This window comes from Callorhinus ursinus, unplaced genomic scaffold (assembly GCF_003265705.2).
Source record: "Callorhinus ursinus isolate GAN/ISIS: 27379988/994484 unplaced genomic scaffold, GSC_fseal_2.0 scaffold16, whole genome shotgun sequence".
Lineage (NCBI taxonomy): Eukaryota > Metazoa > Chordata > Mammalia > Carnivora > Otariidae > Callorhinus > Callorhinus ursinus.
In genome coordinates, this window is record NW_027397078.1 from 37,464,880 (window position 1) to 37,484,687 (window position 19,808).

The window sequence follows — 19,808 nt, forward strand, 5'->3', positions numbered from 1 at the left end:
TCCCCACGGTCCTCCGTTTTTGCCACAATTCTCTCCCTTGGTTTTTCATGCCCCCTCACAACTCTGCCTCGCCCCATTCCATTTCTCTCCTCCAGTTCCTCATTCTCTCCCGAATTCCCATTCTCTCCCACAGTTCTGTTCTCTCCTGTACTCCCTCATGTCCTCCACACTTGTCCACAGTTGCCTGTCACTACCACAGGCCCTTATCTTAGCCTTCATTCCCTGTTGTCACTTGCCCGTCCGACTGTAACACCGGCTGGCCCCGTGGATGGCAGCGGCTGGGGAAGTGGGGTAGAGAACACCCCCCAGGCCTCTCACTCTCGTGCCCTCCCTAGATCAAAGTCAACACCTTGCAGGTGATCCAGGCCCAGGTGTCCGTGTCCTCCACGGCTCATGGGTGCCCACGGACTGGGCTTTCTGAGCGAGGGCTTCGAGGCTTTGAAGGAATCCAGGAGCGACAGGTGAGGGTGCAAGAGACACCCAGTGTGCTTTCCTATATCTTGGGTCTGTGTGGGGCCAGGAAGTTTCCAAGAACCTGCCTGGGCTGGCAGGGCTCGTCAAAGAGAGGGACTAGGAAGGGGGCTGGCCCTTAGGCATCATGAGCTTGCTGGCATCTGCATATCCTGCAGGGACACTCGTCAGGTATTCATACTTTGGACCAACAGAGAATTAGTACAAATCCCCCAATGGCCTCATTGGATTATCATGTCAGAGACTTGCTCAGCCAGCACATTCCCTCTTTCTATGGAGACCTTTAAGACCAGAAGAGAAAACCCCTGGGAATGCAGGCCTGCCGGCAGGCCCTCAACCACAGGCCCCCCGGGACGTCAGTGCAGGCTGGGCTGGGCTCAGGTGGCTTGGCTCCAGCCACACTGGCATCTGAGAAAGCTGTTAGGGTACAAATGCATTTTCTCCATGGAGCCCCAGGGGAAGGATGAAAGAACAGGGAACTCTTAAAAAGCCACAGGATCCCAGAGCATGCCCTGAAGTGTGAGGTCACGGGGGAGTGTCCTCAGCCCAGACCTTGATCACAAGCCACCATGTGATAGCCCCCCCCGAGTCTTTGAAAAGACCACAGAAGTCACACACAAGTTCCCATGAGCTCAGGATGTCCTCATAAACGGGGGGTGACCCTGTGAAAATCGAATCTTTTTGAAGTGCCACCAGCTCCTGCAGCAGCAGTGCAGTCTTGGACGTGTCTTCTAGAAGCCTTCGCAGCTGGTGCCTGGTCTCCTGGAAGAGCAGGCTACCCGCTCCAGCTGCGGCTCTTCTCCCACCATTCTCGTTGGTGACCCCAGTTCTCAGGATCCGGCTCTAGGTTCCGTGACCATAATCAGGCCTTCCGCCCGCCTTCTACATTGCCCCGTGCTTGTAGTGCTCAGGACACGGAGCCTGACGTGCTCAGACCCGCGCTCTGCCAGCCTTTCCCTGATCCAGCCCCGGGAGGAAGCTCTGACTGCTGGGGGGGGGGTGTGTGTGTGTGTGTCGGGGTGCGGGTGGGGGTCCCTGCGGTGCCGTACTCGGCTCTTCCTGGTCAGAGCGTCACCCTTTCCTGTAACTCAGGCTTTCCCAGACCCTGCTGCTGCTCTCCCCTCTCCTCCACACAACACTAGCGTTCTCTCTCCTTACGCGTTGCCCGCAGCTCCGCGTGCGTCCCTCTTTCGGTCGTGCGCGTTCCTGCCTTGCTTTCTGCTCCTCAGCCTCAGTCAGTGCCGTGCCACAGCTGCACCCAGCGGGTGTCAGGGCCCTTGCCGCACGCATCCACGCGCCAGGTGTCGCCTTCTGTGTGCCGGCTGCTACCTGGGCCGCTGCGGACACTGTGGTGACTGCAGTAGACAAATTTCTCGTCCAGTGGGACTGTCCACTGCAGCGGCAAAGACAGAGAGTGACAAATACAAATGATTGCACAGCATTTCCAGGGAGCGAGAGGTGTGTGAAGAAAAACAAACCCGTTAAGGGCAGGAGCTTTAGATAGGGTGTCCTGGATTTCTCCCTGAGAATGAGGGAACACTTGAGTTGAGATCTGGAAGCCGAGAATCCTGCCGCTGAACAACCACTGCCATTTGAATTGAGATCTGAATGAAGTGTAGAAGGGAGCCGTGAGAGAATCTCGAAGAACTTTACAGGCAGAAGTGATGTGCAAAGGCCCTGTGGTAGAACTGGGCTGGGAGTGTGAGAGAGGCCCGTGTGCCTGAGCGTTGTGAGTGAACAGTGTGACGTGAGTGGAGACTCCAATGACCAGCAGGGCCCACTGGTGGATGGCGTTTGAGATTTAGAGATACTCACGAAGGGCAGTCCCTTGCCCCATGTACAGGTGAAAAGGCCGCCCTTCTTCGTGTCTCCCGTCTGAGTGTTCCGCACGTACAACCTAGAGCCTGGTGCACAGCAGGCATGGCTGGATACTTGTGGAATGAAAGAACAATTGTGACATCTGTTCCAAAGGATCCACTCAGGTCCTGAAGGAAGGTGTGTTACTGGCAACGGTTCAACAGACCTTCAGGATTACGCTTTTGGCGGGAGTAATTTCGCTGATTGGCACCCACTCCCCCCGCCCCCCGCCAAAAAGCACGTGGCATTAGCCACGAAAAGACAATTCAGAGGTGTTTTCATTTGACAGGGGTTCGTGGTCCCCCCCCCCCCCGGCATTGGGACCCCTCCTGGACTTGAGTGCAGGTGACCAGGCGACCGTGGGGTCCTGTTGCCGAAGGTAGCGCCCCCTGTGGCCGCTGCCCCACAGCCGTCACACAGGGCCCCATGATCCCTTGCTCCCTTGCTCCCCACCCGTGACAGCACAGGGCTCCACAGCCTCCCTGTGTCCACAGCCAGTTTCCATTTGATCTACAGCATCCCTGTGGTTCGGCCGAGACGCCCGCGTAGCCACCGGTGCGGAGGCCTGGAAGAAGGGGTGCAGGGGCTGAAGGTGGCCACGGAATGGTGCATTGGTGGCCCTTGAGAGGCCCTCAGGGACATCGACGCCGTCACAGTCTTTTCTCTTTTCCTCCCCAGGTTCTGATGCCAGCACAGTCGAAATCCATGTCGCAAGTGTGTCCCGCAACGAAAGTGAGATTGACTCTGTTCCCAAACCCCAGGGAGCCCCGTGAGAGGGATGGGACAGGCGCCCAGACACCGTGTGCTCAGGCTCTGCATTTCTCGTTCTTTAGAACTGTGTCCTCCCCCAGATCTTGTCATCACCCTGTTAGGGTTTCTTCCCGAGGAATCTCTCTGATGAGAGAGGATCCATGAGCATGACTGGGAACAGGGGGAGAATTCCTTCCAGACCGGACACGGAGCAGCTTCTCCAGACTCTTAGCTGCCCTTGGTTTTTCGGAGGCTGGCTACTGTAATGTAAAGGTCAGATCCAGGTCTTTAGAAAAGTTAATAAAATAAAGTAGTTGTAACTGAGCTCCCGGCCTGACTTGCATGCTGTCTGAACGACACCTCTAGCAAATGCTCTAGAGCAAAGTCCTGATGACGCCGGACACAGCAGGATAGAGAAGCGGCAGGACCAAAGGGGCAGCTGGGGCGGCTGCGCAGCGTGCCCTTCGCGTGCCCTTCACGCGCTGCTGGGGGCAGGGAAGGGGCCAGGTCTCCATCACTCACATAGCCGTTGGCCCCCATGCTGTACTGAGCCGTGACATAGTCCGAGAAGACCTTGGGACCCGCTTTAGATCATTGCCTAGGTTGGAATCTTTCTATCAGTTGGAATCTGTATATATTTAAACGTTTTTAATGTATTTTTTGTTTACTGGCAAAAGTACTGTAGTGTGCGTTGGAGTTGCGAGCCACCTCGGTAGGTCTGTAGAAAAGCCAGACGCGGTTTTCTCGGGACCCTGCAGACAGCTCTGCCGCACGGCACCTCCCTTCATGTCAGCCAACTCCCGTTTGCTCTAGAAAAGCTGTCTGGGAAGTTTCTAGAGTTGTACTTTTGGAGAGTCACTTGGTTGCAGATGGGCTTCCGGGCACACTTGGACCGTGACCACGGTTCCCAGGGCCGTGCATTCCTAAGGATGGACCCGTGTTAGATCATACCCACCGTGATCCAGAGTGTCAAGGAGGTGTGGACGCTTAGCTTTTCGGAGTGGAGCTGCCTTCTTACTCTCTGTGTCGACATTTGGTCTCCCCCAGCGTCAGAAGCCCCCCTTCTGCGTGAGGCTTCCCCCAGTGGCCTGAGGCCAGCCCACCCCAGAGGCAGAGATGCCGTCTCCTCGCTCCCCGGCCTCCCTGACACCCGGAGCGGGACACAGGACCTGGCAGCCAGACCCCTCTCCCAAGTCCACGTTAGAAGCCAGTGCCCAAGGGAATGGGCTGACAGAAGCATGTGTGAGAGGGGTTGGCGGCAGGCACACCCGCTTTGGAAGCAGCTCTAGTGGTTTCAGGGGCCACAGTCTGGCGTCCAGTGTCACGGTGTGGGCAGCGCCTGGTGCTGCGTGTGTGCGCGCGTTCCCTGCACGCGACCGATCCCGACCCTGATTCTGGCTGTTCTCGTCTGTGTGGCCTCCAGGTCTGCTCCTCCGGAGATTCCTCGGAGGGCCCGGTACCCTCATTCATTCTTCTTGGCTTACACCGGCCCGAGTCAGGTTCAGAAGCTTGCAAATAAGAACCCCGTCCGATGTGATGATCCAGTTACAAGTCCTAGATGGGGTGTTCATGTCCCCTGGGGCGGGGGAGGGGGGACAGGGGGGCGGAAGGTGCATGAATCCCTCCTCACGCCTCCTTGGCAGGCACCGGGCGAGCCCGTGGATGCCCTGGGAACACGCGAGTGGGTAGCGTATCAAGTCACCCTAGTGGGGAGAGAGGGGTGCCCAGACGAGTAAGCGAGAGAACGGCGGGCCGCCTGGTTTGAAGCAATTTCCCGGTCAGGCTGGTTGCTGCAGGGGGGCCTCGTCACTGTGCTAGAAAACCCGGGGGTGCGAAGGGCAACGATCCGGTGGAGAGAAAGCAGTCTTGACGGGAGAGAGGTTTTCGTGAAGGCGCGGCACCGGGGACCCAGGAGTCTGGGCTGGGCGCACACACGCAGGCTGTCGTAGCTGGGACGATAGTGTGGGTGGAAAGATGAGGCGGTGCCTACCGGGTGGCTTCCGTGGGATTTTAGTTTGTCGGCCAGTCGAGGAGCCCGTCGGTTTATCACCCCTTGAGGACTGTGCTCGTGTCCGCTCTTCCAGGAGCGCGCCCACGTGCACGCACCGCGCGCCGTCTGGGGAGAATGTTAGGGCAGCCGGCTGTTTGTTTCCTGTGGTTTCCCCCAGTCGCTTTGGCTTGACGAAAACTATCGGTTCTGGCCCGAGCCCCCCTTCTCCAGAGCACCTAAGGTCGGCGGAAGGCAGCTCCGTGCAGAGCAGTGTCCGGCACCCCCCCCCTCCCCGCGCCCTGCACCCCCTCGCGGGCCTCACCTTGTCGTGGGGGAGACCCTTCAGAGGAAAAGGAGTAAGACTGGGGGGCGGCGGGGGGAGGAAAGAAAGTACGGGCCGCATTCTGAGGGCTCTGTGAGGGGTACACGGCGCTGCTTCACACGTCCTCCTGCCCCCTCTCACGCACGTCCAGGCGGCGCCCGGGCCTCCGTGGGGGTAAGCACAGCCCGCACACGCAGGCGCCCGGAAACCTTCCCGCAGGCACGAAGAACATCCGCCAGCATCCCCAGGAACCGCACCACGATGCGGACAGGTGGAGTTCTGTTGAGTGACTGCAAGCTGCAGATGCCCCAAAATAAAATGAAGTCCAGCTTCCTCCCTCGTATGAGGAACCCCGTTTAAAGCGGTGTGTTCCCAGCAAAGCCACACGGTCCCATATGCCTCTATCCCGGGGACCCGCTGTGTTCTCCCCACGGCCGTGCTTGCTACTAGGTTCTCCCCCAGGACCTTCCTGTGGCTTTAAGGTGCCTCACCCTCCCGACAGCACTGGGACCCGAGTCCTCTGCTTCGTTCGAGTGCAGCAGCAAGTTGGAACTGGCGGGAAGGACACCGTGACCTTCCTGGTGACTCGCACGGTGAAAAAGTACCTGCACAGCACTCTGCCTCTGCTCACGGGCTTCCTCCCTAGTGCTGGGCACAGCGCTCCCCAGGCATCCCGTAATGCCCAGCAGCTGACTAAAGTGACACCTTGGCGTGTGGCACAGAGCAGAGGTCGGTCAGCGTTTGTGGACCGTCCGTCTGCATTGCCGCGTCTGCCATGTGCCTGTGACTGTGGGCTCCTACAGTGGCTCAAAGCTCGTCCCCGAACTCCGACTCCCTTTTTACAATCGCCAGCCTGGAACAATGTAATGACGAAGGAATGTGTGGAAACGGGCCCCCGTTATGGAACCTTCAGCAGTAAGCAGGGGCTGGTGTTCCCCACGCATCAGCCGGCCCTGTGTCGGCAGAGCGGTCCGGGGAAGAGGCACTCGAGTTGTGAGAAAACGCACAGCGGGGGTCTTCATCCATCCACGGCACCGTGGGCCCAAGAGTTAACCCGGCGAGAGCAAGAAAGCACACCCACCAAGTTCTCTAGTATCAAAATAGAGCGATTTATTCAAGACACTGAGTATGATCTGTTGATTTTCTCTTGAAACAAATGAGCTACGACACACAAGGTGATTCTTTTTCTCAGAGAGCGTGAGGGTGAGTGGGGGTGGAGAACCAAACGGGGGTCGATGTGGATGGAACAGAATCTAGAAAATGCAGACAGAGGACCACATCTGGCTGTACGTCTGACACAGACAATAAAAACTGCAGAAGCCAGAATTCAAAACCTCAGTGAGTGGCGGAAGGAACATTTCTGCATTTGACAAGAAACACGATTAAAAAAAAAAAAAAAAGTGGAACAGAAGGCTAAAAATAACAAAGCAGACCCTTACATTTGACAAAGTGCACTTCACTCGGCTCCATGATCGAGGTTTAGAAAGACAAAACAAACGCCAAGTCCTAGGTGTCGTGTGGGGTCAGACGGTGGACACCCTGTCACGGACGGCCCTCGGTCCCCCTGCCGCGGGGCAGCATCCCTCTGCCCGGTGGGCGTGCGGGACACGCTCTTGGTCACTCGAAACCCAACCGGAGACTCGGCAAAGGATCATCGTGTTGCTCTGACTTCAGAATCAAGGATCCATTTGGTCACTAAGACGTAAGCATTTACCCACAGTTTCTCAGAGCTGGAAACAAGGACCAACAGGAACTGCACCCACGGGCCATCCCTCGATGACGGAGGTGAAGCTGCCGGCCGCCTGGCAGAGGGCGAGTGTCGCAGGCTCGATGGCTGGCAGTCGTCGTGCTGATGGGGATGGATGGAAGGGGCGCTGCCCGCCCGCGCCTGGTTGGTCCCTCTTCAGGCCCGCGGGGAGCTCCTCGGCAATGGCTGCTCGGGGAAGCTAGGGATGCAGACAGTAGGCCTTCGTCCTCACCAGCCAGGCCTGTGTCGTGCGTGGCCTTGCAGCCCTTGGCTCCTACCTCATCGTTCCTGTGTGACTCAGAGTCACCAGGAGGCTAAGGCCCGGGCTCCTGACCTCCCTGTGAAGATTATCTACTCAACCCCTTACAGGATGTCTCGCCATGGCCACCCAACAGTGTCTGACTTATAAAACACAAGCCATGTCCCGACTACGGGACAACTTAAGCTCTGTAGAGGTGACATTTTTACTTGGTGTAGGGAGTTGAGATGGTGTTGGTCTGGACCGCCCAGCAAACTGCACCCCAAACCTAATGATGTCTTGGGGACAGGCAATGAATCATCGTCTGCTATCTTCAAAGATGGGAGTGGTGACTCCACAGAACTCTGACCCCTGGGCTAAGCATTTAGGTAACAGAGCCTGAATAAAATACCCAAGTCGGACACAGAGGACTTTTTGGTCTCGTGTAGACAGGGCGTGAATGACTCCGATATCCAAGCCAATTAATGATCTGAGAAGGATGCACACACTCTGGTCTTTCTTTGTAGCCGGTCCCGGCCCATTCCAAGTTCTGTAGGAAGGCCTTGCCCTGCCCGGCCTGTTGGGTTTTGGCCGCATGGGTGGAGGCCACCCTCGAACATCCTGTCTCATCGCCGGAACACACACCCAGCTGACCCCTGCCCAAGACTGGACCCCCGCCCCCAGGCCTGGCCAACTTCCTCATCCCTTCCCGTGCCTGCTGGGAAACAGAGGAGACAGGAGGCGTTATCTTTCAGTTCTTCGCCATTGTTCACTTCAAAACTAGGTCCCTGTTGGGTTGTGACAAGAGTACAAAGGTCACCTGATCCAATGAAAGGAAACTCCTCTAGGAACACAAAGCCATGTTTAATTTTTTAAAAACAGTAAAAAGATTCATTATTAAAAAAAAAAAAAATCTTTCTCCTAGTCTCTTGCAAGAGAAAGACATTATGAAGACAGCAGAAATTATTAGTGACGTTTCTACCTAGGTCATTCACCTCCGGGCCTGAACATCTTCCTTCCCTGTTCATTTCTGTCATCGGGACGGCAGGGGAGATCCTGGAGCCTTTCAGGTCAGCGTGGCGAGGACGGGTCACCCTGCTCTCGGTGACGTGGCCACCGGTATCTACAGTGCCGTCCACGAGATGTCGAGGTGACACGGAGCTCAGCTGTTGAGTTGTGCCTGGCGTCCTCGATGCCGTTTGGTCTGGGGACTGCTGCTTGGGGTCAGAGGGCACCGTTCTTCGGCCCTCCCCCGCCGGCTACGAGGCTACACACGCCCCGCGAGACGCAGTGCTCGTCTGCGAAGCCCACGGCGCCGGGCTCTCACTCCCGTGGCAGAGCAATCCTGTGACCGAGGCACAGGACCGACCTTTTCCCACCCACACTTCTAACCGCCTTTCATGAAGCTGAAGGGAAAGGAAAAAGCGACCTCAGACCCCGCCTGTGTCTTCCTAAAATTTGTTTAAAATATGAATCACACAAAGCTCTCTATGTCTGATGACCATTTTAGGATTTTAAAATTGTTTTAACATAAAAATATTTTTTTTTTTTTCCAAAAATACTCCGGGCTCTCTCTCTTATATTTTTTTTTCTCCTGTAAAAAGTCCCCCTGCCCTGCCTGCTTACATAAAGCACTTATTACGCGCCGAAAGTGCCCTTGAGACCTAAGATCTGAAGCAACTATGAGAAAGGGACAGAGAGAGCGTGAGCGAGGGGCGATGGGGGCAGGGGGAGGTGGGGGACGGGAAAGCTGTCCGTCCACGATTTCGTCATGGTGTCCATGAGGCTCCATCCACTGAGGGTGTACTGCACACCAAGACCACACGGAACAAAGGAGAAAGGTGCAGGAGGGGCAGACGACGGGAAAGAAGCAACAAACCAAAAACAGTTTCCATCTCAGACTGAAGGCCCCCAGACGACAGGATTCCAGCCAATAGAAAAACCACCGGACAAAGAAGATTCTAGAAAATAGAAAGTGTTGGGATTACAAAGTTGCGCATTTCATCGGTACAAACTGGTCTTTGAACATCCTTTGTGAGAACTGTAGTGTCCAAATTGTTAGGGAAAAAACAAACCCGCCACGTGGAGGAGAGCCCCCCCCCCCGCCCCGCTTTTGGTCTATCACAGCATTTTTGTTTTTCCTTTTTTTGGCACAGCTTTTTTTTCCTTTTTTTTTTTTTTTTCCTCCTCCTCTTCTCTCAGCCATCAGAGCCCGTTCTGGATGGAAACCAAACCGTGCACCGTTTAGCTGGTGGCTTCGTGCCTCCCAGACTGAATGTTCTGGGTGGAAACCATTCTTTCCCCCTTTGATAGGACTGTGTATACTTCTGTTTTAAACTTCTTGATGAAGGTTACGGAAAAATAGAGACTCCCGCGGCCAGGGATGAGCTGATTTCCAAGTACACTCTAATGCAAGTCAAGTTCGTACAGTTTTGGAGCGGATAGAACCGTGTCTGACGAGCGTTGCACCCCCACACATTCACTGCTGGTCCGTTACAATTCTTTCTTTTCTAGAATATTTTGTGTTTACTTCCGAAGATCTAAAACACACACCTGGGAGGAAAGAGGAAGTGACTGTTACCTTCACAGACAACGCCAAGAAGCCTTTCGAGCCCTTAGACCAAATCTGGCCCATCACCCGTGTTTTGCGAATAAAGTTTTACTGGCACACAGTCACGAATACGCAGAGAAGGTCGAATAAGAGACGAGTGTCTTGGGCATCTGACCAGCCAACCCCGAGCAAATGGCACTGCACGGAAAAGCCAGGTCAAGGCCAATGCTAGGAACAAACGGCAGTTGACGCTTATGTGACGAGGTAGAGGACAACTCCAGCCTGAGCACACGGATGCTGGGAACGTTGGGGGCCCATGCTGACCCTTGGGAAGCCCGCCCAGTGTTGCCCCCCCCGGCTCTGGAGCTCAAGTGCAGGAACGAACCAAAAGGCGAGACATGTCATGGAACCAGAAGAGGACCCCTGGGAGCCAGGAGACCTGGAGAAGGCAAGGTCATGCCTTTACCACCACAGGGCCCAGGTCAGGGGCACAAACATGGAGCTAAGGCAGGAGCGAGTTTCCTAGCTTCAGCACCAATGGCGCTGGGGCCAGATACTTCCCCGCTGTGGGGGCTGTCCTGGGACCGGTAGGAGGCTAGCTGCATCCCTGCCCTCCACCCACCAGATGCCAGTAGCATACCCACCCCCAAAGTAGGGCCAACCAGAAAAATGCCTCCAGACTTGGCCCAGTGTCCTCACAGGGACAGAATCCCCATGGTTGAGAACCACCAATTTCCCTGAGAGGATGTTAACCAGGATGACAACCTGGAAGGGAGGAAGGAGGCGGCCATTCTCAAACGGAGCCAACCCAATGTGATCCAGCCCAGAAGTCTCCTTCCCCCAAAACACATTCAATTTCGACACCTGCTGTGCCCCAGGCCCTCAGAGACCAGGACCCATCACCGCCCCCCCCCCCCCCCCCGAAGTGCAGTCAGGTACCAACCGCCTGGCTTTTCCTCTCTGCGCCCTTGCCCCTCCACCCCCCGCAAAACATAGGTGCTGCTTACGGAGCCGTCGGACGCACTGGCGCCCACTTTGTCCCCTCGGGCATTCCAGCACACCTCGAAGATGCCGCCAGTGCCTCGGTAGCTGTGCACCAGACTCCCACTCTGCAAAGCAAAGCAGTCACCACTCAGGACGTGACTCAGGGACGCGCCGGCAGGAGCCATTCTCGGGATGTGACCCCGAGATGGTTCTCACCGTAGGTCATCGTGGAGAGCTTCTCTCTGAAGTTTGCAAAACAGAAACTCAAACAACTTTCTGGGAAACTTTCCGGTGGCTATAGGTGCGTGCCTCTCAGACGTCCTACCACGGGAGCCCAAGGTGCCCTACGGTGGCTCGTGGCCTGGACTTGGCAGGGAAGGTCGCACGTCCCTCGGCGCCCCTGCCCCCCGGGTCTGATGGTGCCCTGCAGACTGGGACAGCTGTTCCCAAGGAACAAGTCAGCGATGTTTTTGTTTTGTTTTGTTTTGAATATTTAGGGTACCCATCTCACGGAGAATTAAAGCGAGTTTTAAAATATCTCAAAGAGGGCGCCTGGGTGGCTCAGATGGTTAAGCGTCTGCCTTCGGCTCAGGTCATGATCCCAGGGTCCTGGGATCGAGCCCCGTGTGGGGTTCCCTGCTCCGCGGGGAGTCTGCTGCTCCCTCCGTCTCTGCCCACAACTCGTGCTCTTTCGCTCACGCTCTCTTCCTTTCTCTCTCAAAAAAATATCTAAACTATTAAAGAAAAATAAAATCTTTAAAAAAATAAAACATGTCTTGGGGCGCCTGGGTGGCCCAGTCGTTGGGCGTCTGCCTTCGGCTCAGGTCATGATCCCGGGGTCCTGGGATCGAGCCCCGCATCGGGCTCCCTGCTCCGCGGGAAGCCTGCTTCTCCCTCTCCCACTCCCCCTGCTTGTGTTCCCCCTCTTGCTGTGTCTCTCTCTGTCAAAAAAATAAATTTAAAAATCTAAAAAAAAAAAAAATAGTAATAAAATAAAAATAAAAAAATAAAATGTCTCAAAGAGTGTTGTGGTTTATACAAACGGGGTGATCATGAGGGTGATCATGATCTGACGAGTTTTTGACAGCAGACTGCACCTAATGAATGATGTCATTTTACAAATCCATCCAGCAAGATTTCCAGCAGGTATTTCACGAAGGGACTCTGGCATGGTGTGCCTGGGGTGAGTTTTCCAGGAGGCCTATCTAGGGCTGTGAGGCTCAGCTTGGCGTCAGGCTGGCTCCACGCAGGGCCCACCATCGCCTCTCCTTCCGCAAGAGGATGTGTTCTATGTAAGGCAGTCCCTGGGAAGCTTGGGGTCTCAGTGGACCCCTGCACCCCAATGCCAGTTACCTTGGCCCATCCCCCACCTCCTGTCCCAAGGGGAACATGGAGTTGAGAACGCAAACGCATCCGAATGTCAACCAAGCCCAAGGGAATCAAGAAGAGAGGTCATACGAAAAGGGGAGCAGGGAAGCCGTCTGATCCATCCTGAGATGCAACAAAATGGATCACTGGCTATTTTCAAGGACTCCTACCACACCACCACCTCCCTTCCGTTAGGAGAACCAAGAGCTGACTGCCCAAGATAACAAGTGTACCCCACTAGTGCCTGTCCGTTCTATCTTTATATTCAGATTTCTGCGATCCTCAGGTATGGCCAGAGAAACCTAGAGTGGCTACATTTAATCAAATATCGTCTCCTTTTAGTTCTGAGAACAGGACAACCCACTCTTGGCCTACCCTTTGCTACAAACATAAAATATTTTCACTCAAGAATCATTAAATGGCACGGGCACTGCAAATGCTCTCTCCTTTCTACTCCCTGATGTGCTCCGTGGGGCCACAGGTGGTGGTGGTCTCAGAGGTGGTCAGGGCTGGCCCCAGGCCAGTTGGCTGCTGCCCCTGGAAACCTCGGATGGGGGGACACCTCTCCGCCTCCGACCTCCGATTCCAGACGGCCACGTCTCTGAGCACGCCTGTGCTCGAGAAGCAGATGAGGCAGGGAGGTGGTTTGATGCCAGGAAGCTGAACGAGCAGAAGACGGGGCAAGCGTCGGGGAGGGGACCCACAGCCCGGACAAGGCACAGGGCAGGCGGCACTGAGCCTGCCTGGGGTCTGCCCGGGGAGGGCGGGCTGGCTTCAGGCCATCATCTGGGGCAACTCGTTCCTCAGCACAGCTTCCCCACTGGCTGCTCCTAGCCTGGGTCCCCGGAAACACTGTTTATAGGGCACTCCTCTTGGAAAGGACTGGGTCACAGGAAGCGGAGGGATTACCTGAGTATTCCAGATATGCACACACTTGTCAAAGGAGCCACTGGCCAGGTACTTCCCGTCGGGGCTGAAGGCTACACTGTAGACCGGTTCCTGATGTTTGGTTAGCGTGTGGATGCAAACGCCGCGCTCCACGTCCCACAGCCGGACCGTAGAATCAAACGAAGCACTAAGGAGATGGCACACAAATCATCACCCCAGAAACACCGTGCTTTCTTCCCGTTTCCCTAAGATGTTTAACGGGTATCATGGGTTCTTTGTGAGTTGGACATAGTGAAAACAAGGCCATAGTTTTCAAACAGATCTCTTCTTCCCTTCCTTTCTTTTGGGGCTGTTATTAGGGACACAAGCTGATACCCACGTTAACTTCTCCCTGCATTTCCTACAGACACAGATGATAAATATTTGCATAGAATATGGACCACATTTTCTAAAATGCTCCCATGATTTAAAAGATAACCTCTATTGTCAGCAACTGAAATACCAATAGTTTGCGAAAATAGCAAATTGAGTGCATAAAACTGAAACCAACAGGAATTAAAATACAATCCCATCCAAATAGGCGATCACACTGCCGAGCGCTGCAAGTCTGATTACTTTCCCATGTGAGAGAACAGCATGTATCACAGAGCTGCCACCTGGCATTTGGTCCCTCCACAGGCACGTTCCCTTCCTATCTGCTGACTGAGAGGGTCATTTATGCTCGTCATGGGTACCGTGGAACACAAGTACCTTCAAGGCCATCAAAACCGATCGGAGTGTGTTCTTTAGCACAGGAATGTAAGTGGATTTTAGGACAGTTACTCGAAATGAGGGAACTATGGCCATCATGTTCTTCTGGTTCTAGCCTCTCGGTGGATGTAGGACTCCCTTCCAGTCCTTGCTTAAGAGATGGCGCTGGGTCGAGCACTTGCAGCAAACAAGAGTCCTCACTGCTCGGCGAGGCTGCCCACCGCCCTGCTGTGTGGTGAACGTGGAGGTCTTCCTGATTTACACAAGGCCGCCACCTTCGCCTGTACCCACAGTCCCACTCTCCCCCACCGCAAGCACAAGCCCATGGCTGTTCCGGGTCACGAACCATCCCTGCCAAGTCTCCTCTCTTCCAAGCGAAGCAAACACACCCACACTGCTTCCAGCTGTGGGCTCCACACCCGCAGCTGCCCTGGCATTCAGTCTCAGAATCTCTTCAGTTCGCCCCCTAAATGTTCTTTTGAAAACACAGTACCTAGAATAGAATGTTACATCCTGAATGGGGTCCAGTGAGTCCTGGGACAGACCAATTCCGGCCTGACTGGCCGTCCCGCTGCTCCCGGTGCTGGGGCCCCAGGGCGTTCACTCTATCAGTGGTTGGGTCAGGTTTGGCTAGAGCTGGGGAGCCCTTTGTCATCGCTCACAACGCTGCCCACCTGCCGCTGCAAGTTGAACCAAGGAACCAAGCCCCGTGTCCCCACTGAACTCCCGTTTCCTTTCTCTGTCTTAACAAAAACCTCCACCAAAGCCAAGTGCTCACAGCCTGGACATATGACCGGTGCCTCCTCCCAACCTCATGGTTCAAACCATCCTTACACCTCAAGCTAGGTGTCACTTCAGAGTCTTGTGGGTGCTTTCAAAGCGAGCTCACCATGTCATTTAGTTTGGAAGGACCTGCACACATTTCCAACACACCTCAGTGAAATTTCCTGTTCTCTTGGGATACGAGTAAGTTTTGCTGGCCCTGTGGCTAGCCTGGCCACGGTGAGGGAGCAAGGCTGCTTTTAGGAACCACGCCCGGGCTGTGGGCCATGTGCGCTTTACCTTGCTAGCATGATGTTGGAATTTGGGTTGCTGGTGGCTGGCCCGGTGGGACTCCACTTTATAGTGTAGATCTCTTTGCTATGAGCCTGAAGGTCATGGACACACGTGTCCTGCTTCATACTCCAGATCTAGAGAACAGAAGACGAGCAATGTGAGCAGATGCCGTTTCTCCAGCCAGGAATGGTTCCACAGCACTCATTCCGTGAGCTCTTGGGAAGCTCGCCGCCCGGGGGGAGTGCGGCCAGCCAATCAGCAGGTCACCCGCCAGGGAAGGGGTGGGGGGGCAACATGCCAGGGTGCACCTGTGAGAAAGGCCACGGGCAAGGAAGGAGTCTCTGCAGGACCCTCAACGGATCAACGGGAAGTAGCTGCAGGACAGCGACATCGAGTCAGAAAATGGGGGGAGAGAGGGCCGGGGACACACTAGTCAGTGGAGGAGCAGCGACCGAGCCCACGGGGTTGTACACCGCACAGCCTGTCCTCCCAGCACTACCTTTAACGTCATGTCGTCAGAGCAGGATGCTAGCAGCATTCCAGAAGGATCCCATTTGATGGCATTGACCTCATTCTGAAAGACAGCAAAGGGTTTTCATCAGGAGAAAGGCTTGTGAGCAGATCCCACAACCTTCCAGCAGGGGGCAGCAGTGCCTCGTCAGCGCCACCAAGAGCCCCCCGGCATCGAGGCTGGATCTCAGACTCCACTGAGAAACCGGGGACTTTCCGCGTTTCCCTTCATCTTCCTGTCTCTGACTCTGCCTTCCACGTTTATACACAAACAAGGCCATACACCGTACGTAATCTGCCACCCTCGACGACGACGTTTCTCTAAGGGAAAGAAGTCACTCCTAGGCAGTCAAATGAATTTACATAAAATTCAGGGCAGGGCAGAAAACCAGTAAGAAGGACCACGGTAATTTAAAAACTGACTTTGAAAATCATTTTCCTACGTACTTTCTATACCACGGCTCCTTCCTGTCTAAATCCATACAAGACCCCTCTCTTTTCGTGCTGGGGGTGGGGGGTGTGTGTGGAAGGTGACGGTTTAGGGCCTCGGATACACAGGAAGGTGTAATCCGGGTTGAAGACAGGATCGAAACGCCCAAGTGGTAACTGTTAGGAATACACCCACAAACAACATCCCCGAGGCGGGCAAGGGGCTGGAAATCCAGAGCAAACAGCAGAGCCAGATGCTGCAACCCAGCGCAGGTAAAAAGTTCTAGCAGGCGGTTTCAAGTGTGCTGTCGGGGGGCGGGGGGGAGGGGGGCAGAAAGGAATGAGGCTGCAAAAAGCCTTCCAGTTCCGGGGACCAGATGCCCCCGAGGCTGAATCCCGCAGGACGAAGGCCAATGCCCCGCCGAGGGACAGCATTTATAAAGCAGCCGCTTTATAAGCAGGCCAGTGGGTGAGCTAAGGGAGGCCGGAGGGCTTGGACTAGAGACGGGTGTACGCACGTGTGCACGCGAAAGCGGACGCCGGACGCCAGGAGAACCTGGGGCCCAAGGACAGCCTCAGCCAGCGCAGGCGGCCACGGGGGCTCTGGCTGCAACCGTTGAGAGGAGACCCTACGGGCAGCTCTCTCAGGGCCCGGAGTGTGGAGCTGTGCCCCCTCCCCTGACTGTCCTCAGCTACCCCGAGGGTGTAGCCCACTCCTTCCCCACAGTGCAGTTTGCCCGCCCCGATTCTGCAACCCAAGTCACATTTCCCAGGAGGCATCCGGCGATGGCTCACAGGGTCTCGGGAAGGAACGAGGCTCAACTACATTTAGCTTGTGTCTCATGCAGGATGATGAGCAGCCAGAAGACCCAATTAAAAATGTGCGATGGTGATCCAGCCGCAAGTGGGACAGACGGAAGTCGTAAGGACTTGTATTCAAAGCCCGGGGAGGAGTGTAGGGTTCGGGGAGAGCGGGAGAGACGGGAAGAGTAAAGAGGGGGGCGGTTTGGAGACACAAGGACATGGTCAGGGGAGAGCTGACGGCCTGTGCTTTCAGAAGCAGGCCTGGAGGGCCACAGGAGGGGAGCCCCGTGGCCGGGAGCTAGTGCTGAGTCAACGGTGGCCGTCAGTCGGGCACGTGTCCCGGCCGGGCTGGGGCGGGAGGGGGTTTGGAGGCTCCGGGGACCTGATCTGGAACAGCAACGAAGAGCCTCGTGCGCCCCACGCTAAGGAATCTGATGAGAAGTCAACTGGTCTCTGAGCTTCTTGGATTAGGTGTTGGTGTTTCCCCCCAAACTTAGGAAAATGTGGCCATTAATGCTTCATATGACTTTTGTGTTTTTTTCTCTCTCTCCATTTCACATACTGGCTGGGGGGCTTCGTACGGTCCATCCGTCATTAAGCCTCTCTGAGAAAGTCTGTTCAAGCTTGTATCCATTCCTTAAATCGGCTCATTTCCGGGATCTCGCTTCCGGTGCCCTAGCCTTCCTGCAGTCTCCCACCTGCTGCTGAGCCCCACCACCCCCGCCGTGAAGATTGTCGTATCAGACAGTCTCAGGTCTCAGATTTCCGAAACTGGGTTTCCTTTCTTTTTTTTAAAGAATATAGTTTTCCTTTCTCTGCCACCGTTCCCCGTCTATTTGCTCAGTATGAGCATCCTTTCCTATATGTGCCTGTAGATTTTCCTAACAGCTACGTTAAAAAGGCTTTCCTGCAGAATTGAACACTGACTCCTGAAGGTCAGGGTCAGTCCTGGCGCCACTGCCTGCCCACAGGTGCGTTAATCCAGCCACCAGCGACGCTGCAAGCCCCTTCTGGGGAACCATGGGCCCATCATCGGAAGTCACACTTACTGTGTGTCCCTGGAAGGTTTTGACCGGGCGGTCACAGCCGAGTCTGCAGACGTGAATACACATGTCGGTGCTGCAGGAAGCAAAGGTCGTGTTGTTCTGCCAGTCCACGTCGAGGGCGGGCGCTGCAGGGCGGGGAAGGGGGGCGGGGCGGAGACACACTGGCATTTACTACTGGTGCACACGCTCAGCCGACTTAAAAGCAATTAGAAGCAGAGTCAAGAAGCCCTATCTAGTAACACAATAAAAGAACGTGCCCAGTGTGAACACAGCCTCTTCTCAGAGTCCATAAAGACCTGTCCGTGCACATCTGGGATGCTGAGCAGACGCTCTGGAGAGACCCCGTGGCGGCTGCCGTGCCCTGTGGCCTGTGGAGTCTCCGGGCCCCCCGACGTGGGGATGGGGGTTCGTGAGAACGTGCACTGCCCCCTCCTACACCTTGCTGCTTCCAGAAATATCCCTGTGGCGGGCTGATCTGATGTGTTTTAGATGGGAAGAGACAAGGAGATGAAAAAGATTTCATATCCGATGGTCAAATATCTTGATTTTAAAAAATCTCCTGCAACACATTAATGCAGCCCATCAGCCGGAGGGGCCTTACCCTTTGGGGACACAACTGGGCTTAGGGCTCAGGACGTATGATGAGCACCCTTTCTGACTCGTGGGGCTTGCCCAGGCCCAGGCGGCTCCAAGAGCTCTGCTGAGGGTTGGGGGGAGGGTGATGGGCTTTCTCTGCCTCCCAGCGCTCCTCCCTTCCCCAGACCGCCCGTCAGACTACGCAGCATCCTTGCTCTGACACAGGAGGGAGGGAGTGAGGTTCCCGCAAGCCTCTCGTCAGAGGTTTCGTGGACCGATCAGCACCCTAACCATGTCTCGTGTGTTTCTTTTAAAGGCAAGTCAGCACTGAATCGGGAGAAGAATCCAGATTTCTCAGGATATGCTAACGATCAGATTGCCCCTCCTGATCTTCCACAGGTGGGTAACTGCAGGGTGGGTTCCCGAGTGCACTTTGCAGGTGGGAGCATTTGGTGGGGAGCGAGCACAGGCGTGTTAAGAAGCCGAGAGCACCTCTTTGTGCCCCCCCCCCCCCAGCACTGGGTTTCGCAGTAACCCCACGGCTCCCGGCACACCTCCCGCCTGGGCACAGAGGAAGGAAGGCACGGATCCCGTTGGTCAGAGGGATGAGCCCGTGCACCAGAGAGCTAAGACCGCAGCTGCTATCACTGACAACACTGCACCGGCCAAGTCCTCAATTCCTGGGCCGCCCTCTGCATTCAGGGCATGCAATTCATACACTTGGAAACAGGGCGATCCGGGGGGGCAGCTCTGGGGACACTGTCTAGCACCTGGTCGTAAAAATTAACGTCCACTGACCCTTGCCGTCCAGAGGGGGGGAACCCTCTGTACTTGGGTGGCTGGCTCCCCTGTGAGTGGGCCCCTGCCACCAGGACCCCCGGAGCCCCCAGGATGATCGCACCATTCGGTGTGGGTAAGCGACAGGAGGCAAGGCATAGCGACTCTGGGTCCACATGCGCTCCCTGCCCACACGTGGGCCAGTGAGGTTCAGCAATCAGCACCACTCCAGGCACAGCCTGGCTTTGTTTTGTTTTGTTTTTGAAGTTTAATTTTGAAATGTTACTGTTGATCCAGGTTCCCCCAATCGTTGCATTCTGCGGCTCTACGGGACAGGGGCAAGAGCAGAAGGCTGATCCTGGTACAGTGTGTGTGTTGGGAGGCGGGGGGCGGGGCTGGGTCACTTTATCACACAGGCAGCTCTGAGCGACCACGTGCACAGGCAGATCCAGAACCGTGCCATGGTCACCGAGAATCCCCTCGTGCCACTTTATACTCACACCAAGCCCTCCCCTGCACCATCCCTACGGTCTGGCTCCACTCGTGCGTTCTCCAACAGTTCATCATCTCAAGAAGGTTATACATAATGGAGTCATACGGCAGGCGACCTCTGGAGACTGGTCACGTTGAGACCCCTTGACATCTATCAGGCTGTTAAGTGTTACCAACAGTCTGTTGATAACGTGCTCCTTCT

At 55.5% G+C, this 19,808-nt stretch overlaps 2 protein-coding genes across 16 annotated transcripts in view; one reads left to right on the forward strand and one right to left on the reverse strand.

The window, feature by feature from the left end:
• The window catches only part of GPR143 (G protein-coupled receptor 143), a 66,876-nt gene that overhangs the window by 31,860 nt on the left and 15,208 nt on the right, over positions 1–19,808 (forward strand). For 2 of the 5 annotated variants that reach the window (XM_073902132.1, XM_073902129.1), the window contains one exon: positions 18,654–18,740. In XM_073902132.1, the coding sequence (XP_073758233.1) occupies positions 18,654–18,740 (87 nt within the window). Of the gene's footprint in view, positions 1–3,006; positions 3,403–18,653; positions 18,741–19,808 lie in introns of those variants that run through there. The other 3 variants (XM_073902130.1, XM_073902131.1, XM_025857748.2) reach the window with 2 other exon arrangements.
• Positions 6,476–19,808, reverse strand: part of TBL1X (transducin beta like 1 X-linked) — a 218,500-nt gene continuing 205,167 nt past the window's right edge. For all 11 annotated transcript variants that reach the window (XM_073902128.1, XM_025857892.2, XM_073902127.1 and 8 more), the window contains 6 exons: positions 17,765–17,886; positions 15,472–15,546; positions 14,979–15,106; positions 13,188–13,353; positions 10,934–11,035; positions 6,476–9,928 (listed from right to left, as the gene is read on the reverse strand). In XM_073902128.1, the coding sequence (XP_073758229.1) occupies positions 9,902–9,928; positions 10,934–11,035; positions 13,188–13,353; positions 14,979–15,106; positions 15,472–15,546; positions 17,765–17,886 (620 nt within the window). In that variant the 3' untranslated portion in view covers positions 6,476–9,901. The remainder of the gene's footprint in view (positions 9,929–10,933; positions 11,036–13,187; positions 13,354–14,978; positions 15,107–15,471; positions 15,547–17,764; positions 17,887–19,808) is intronic.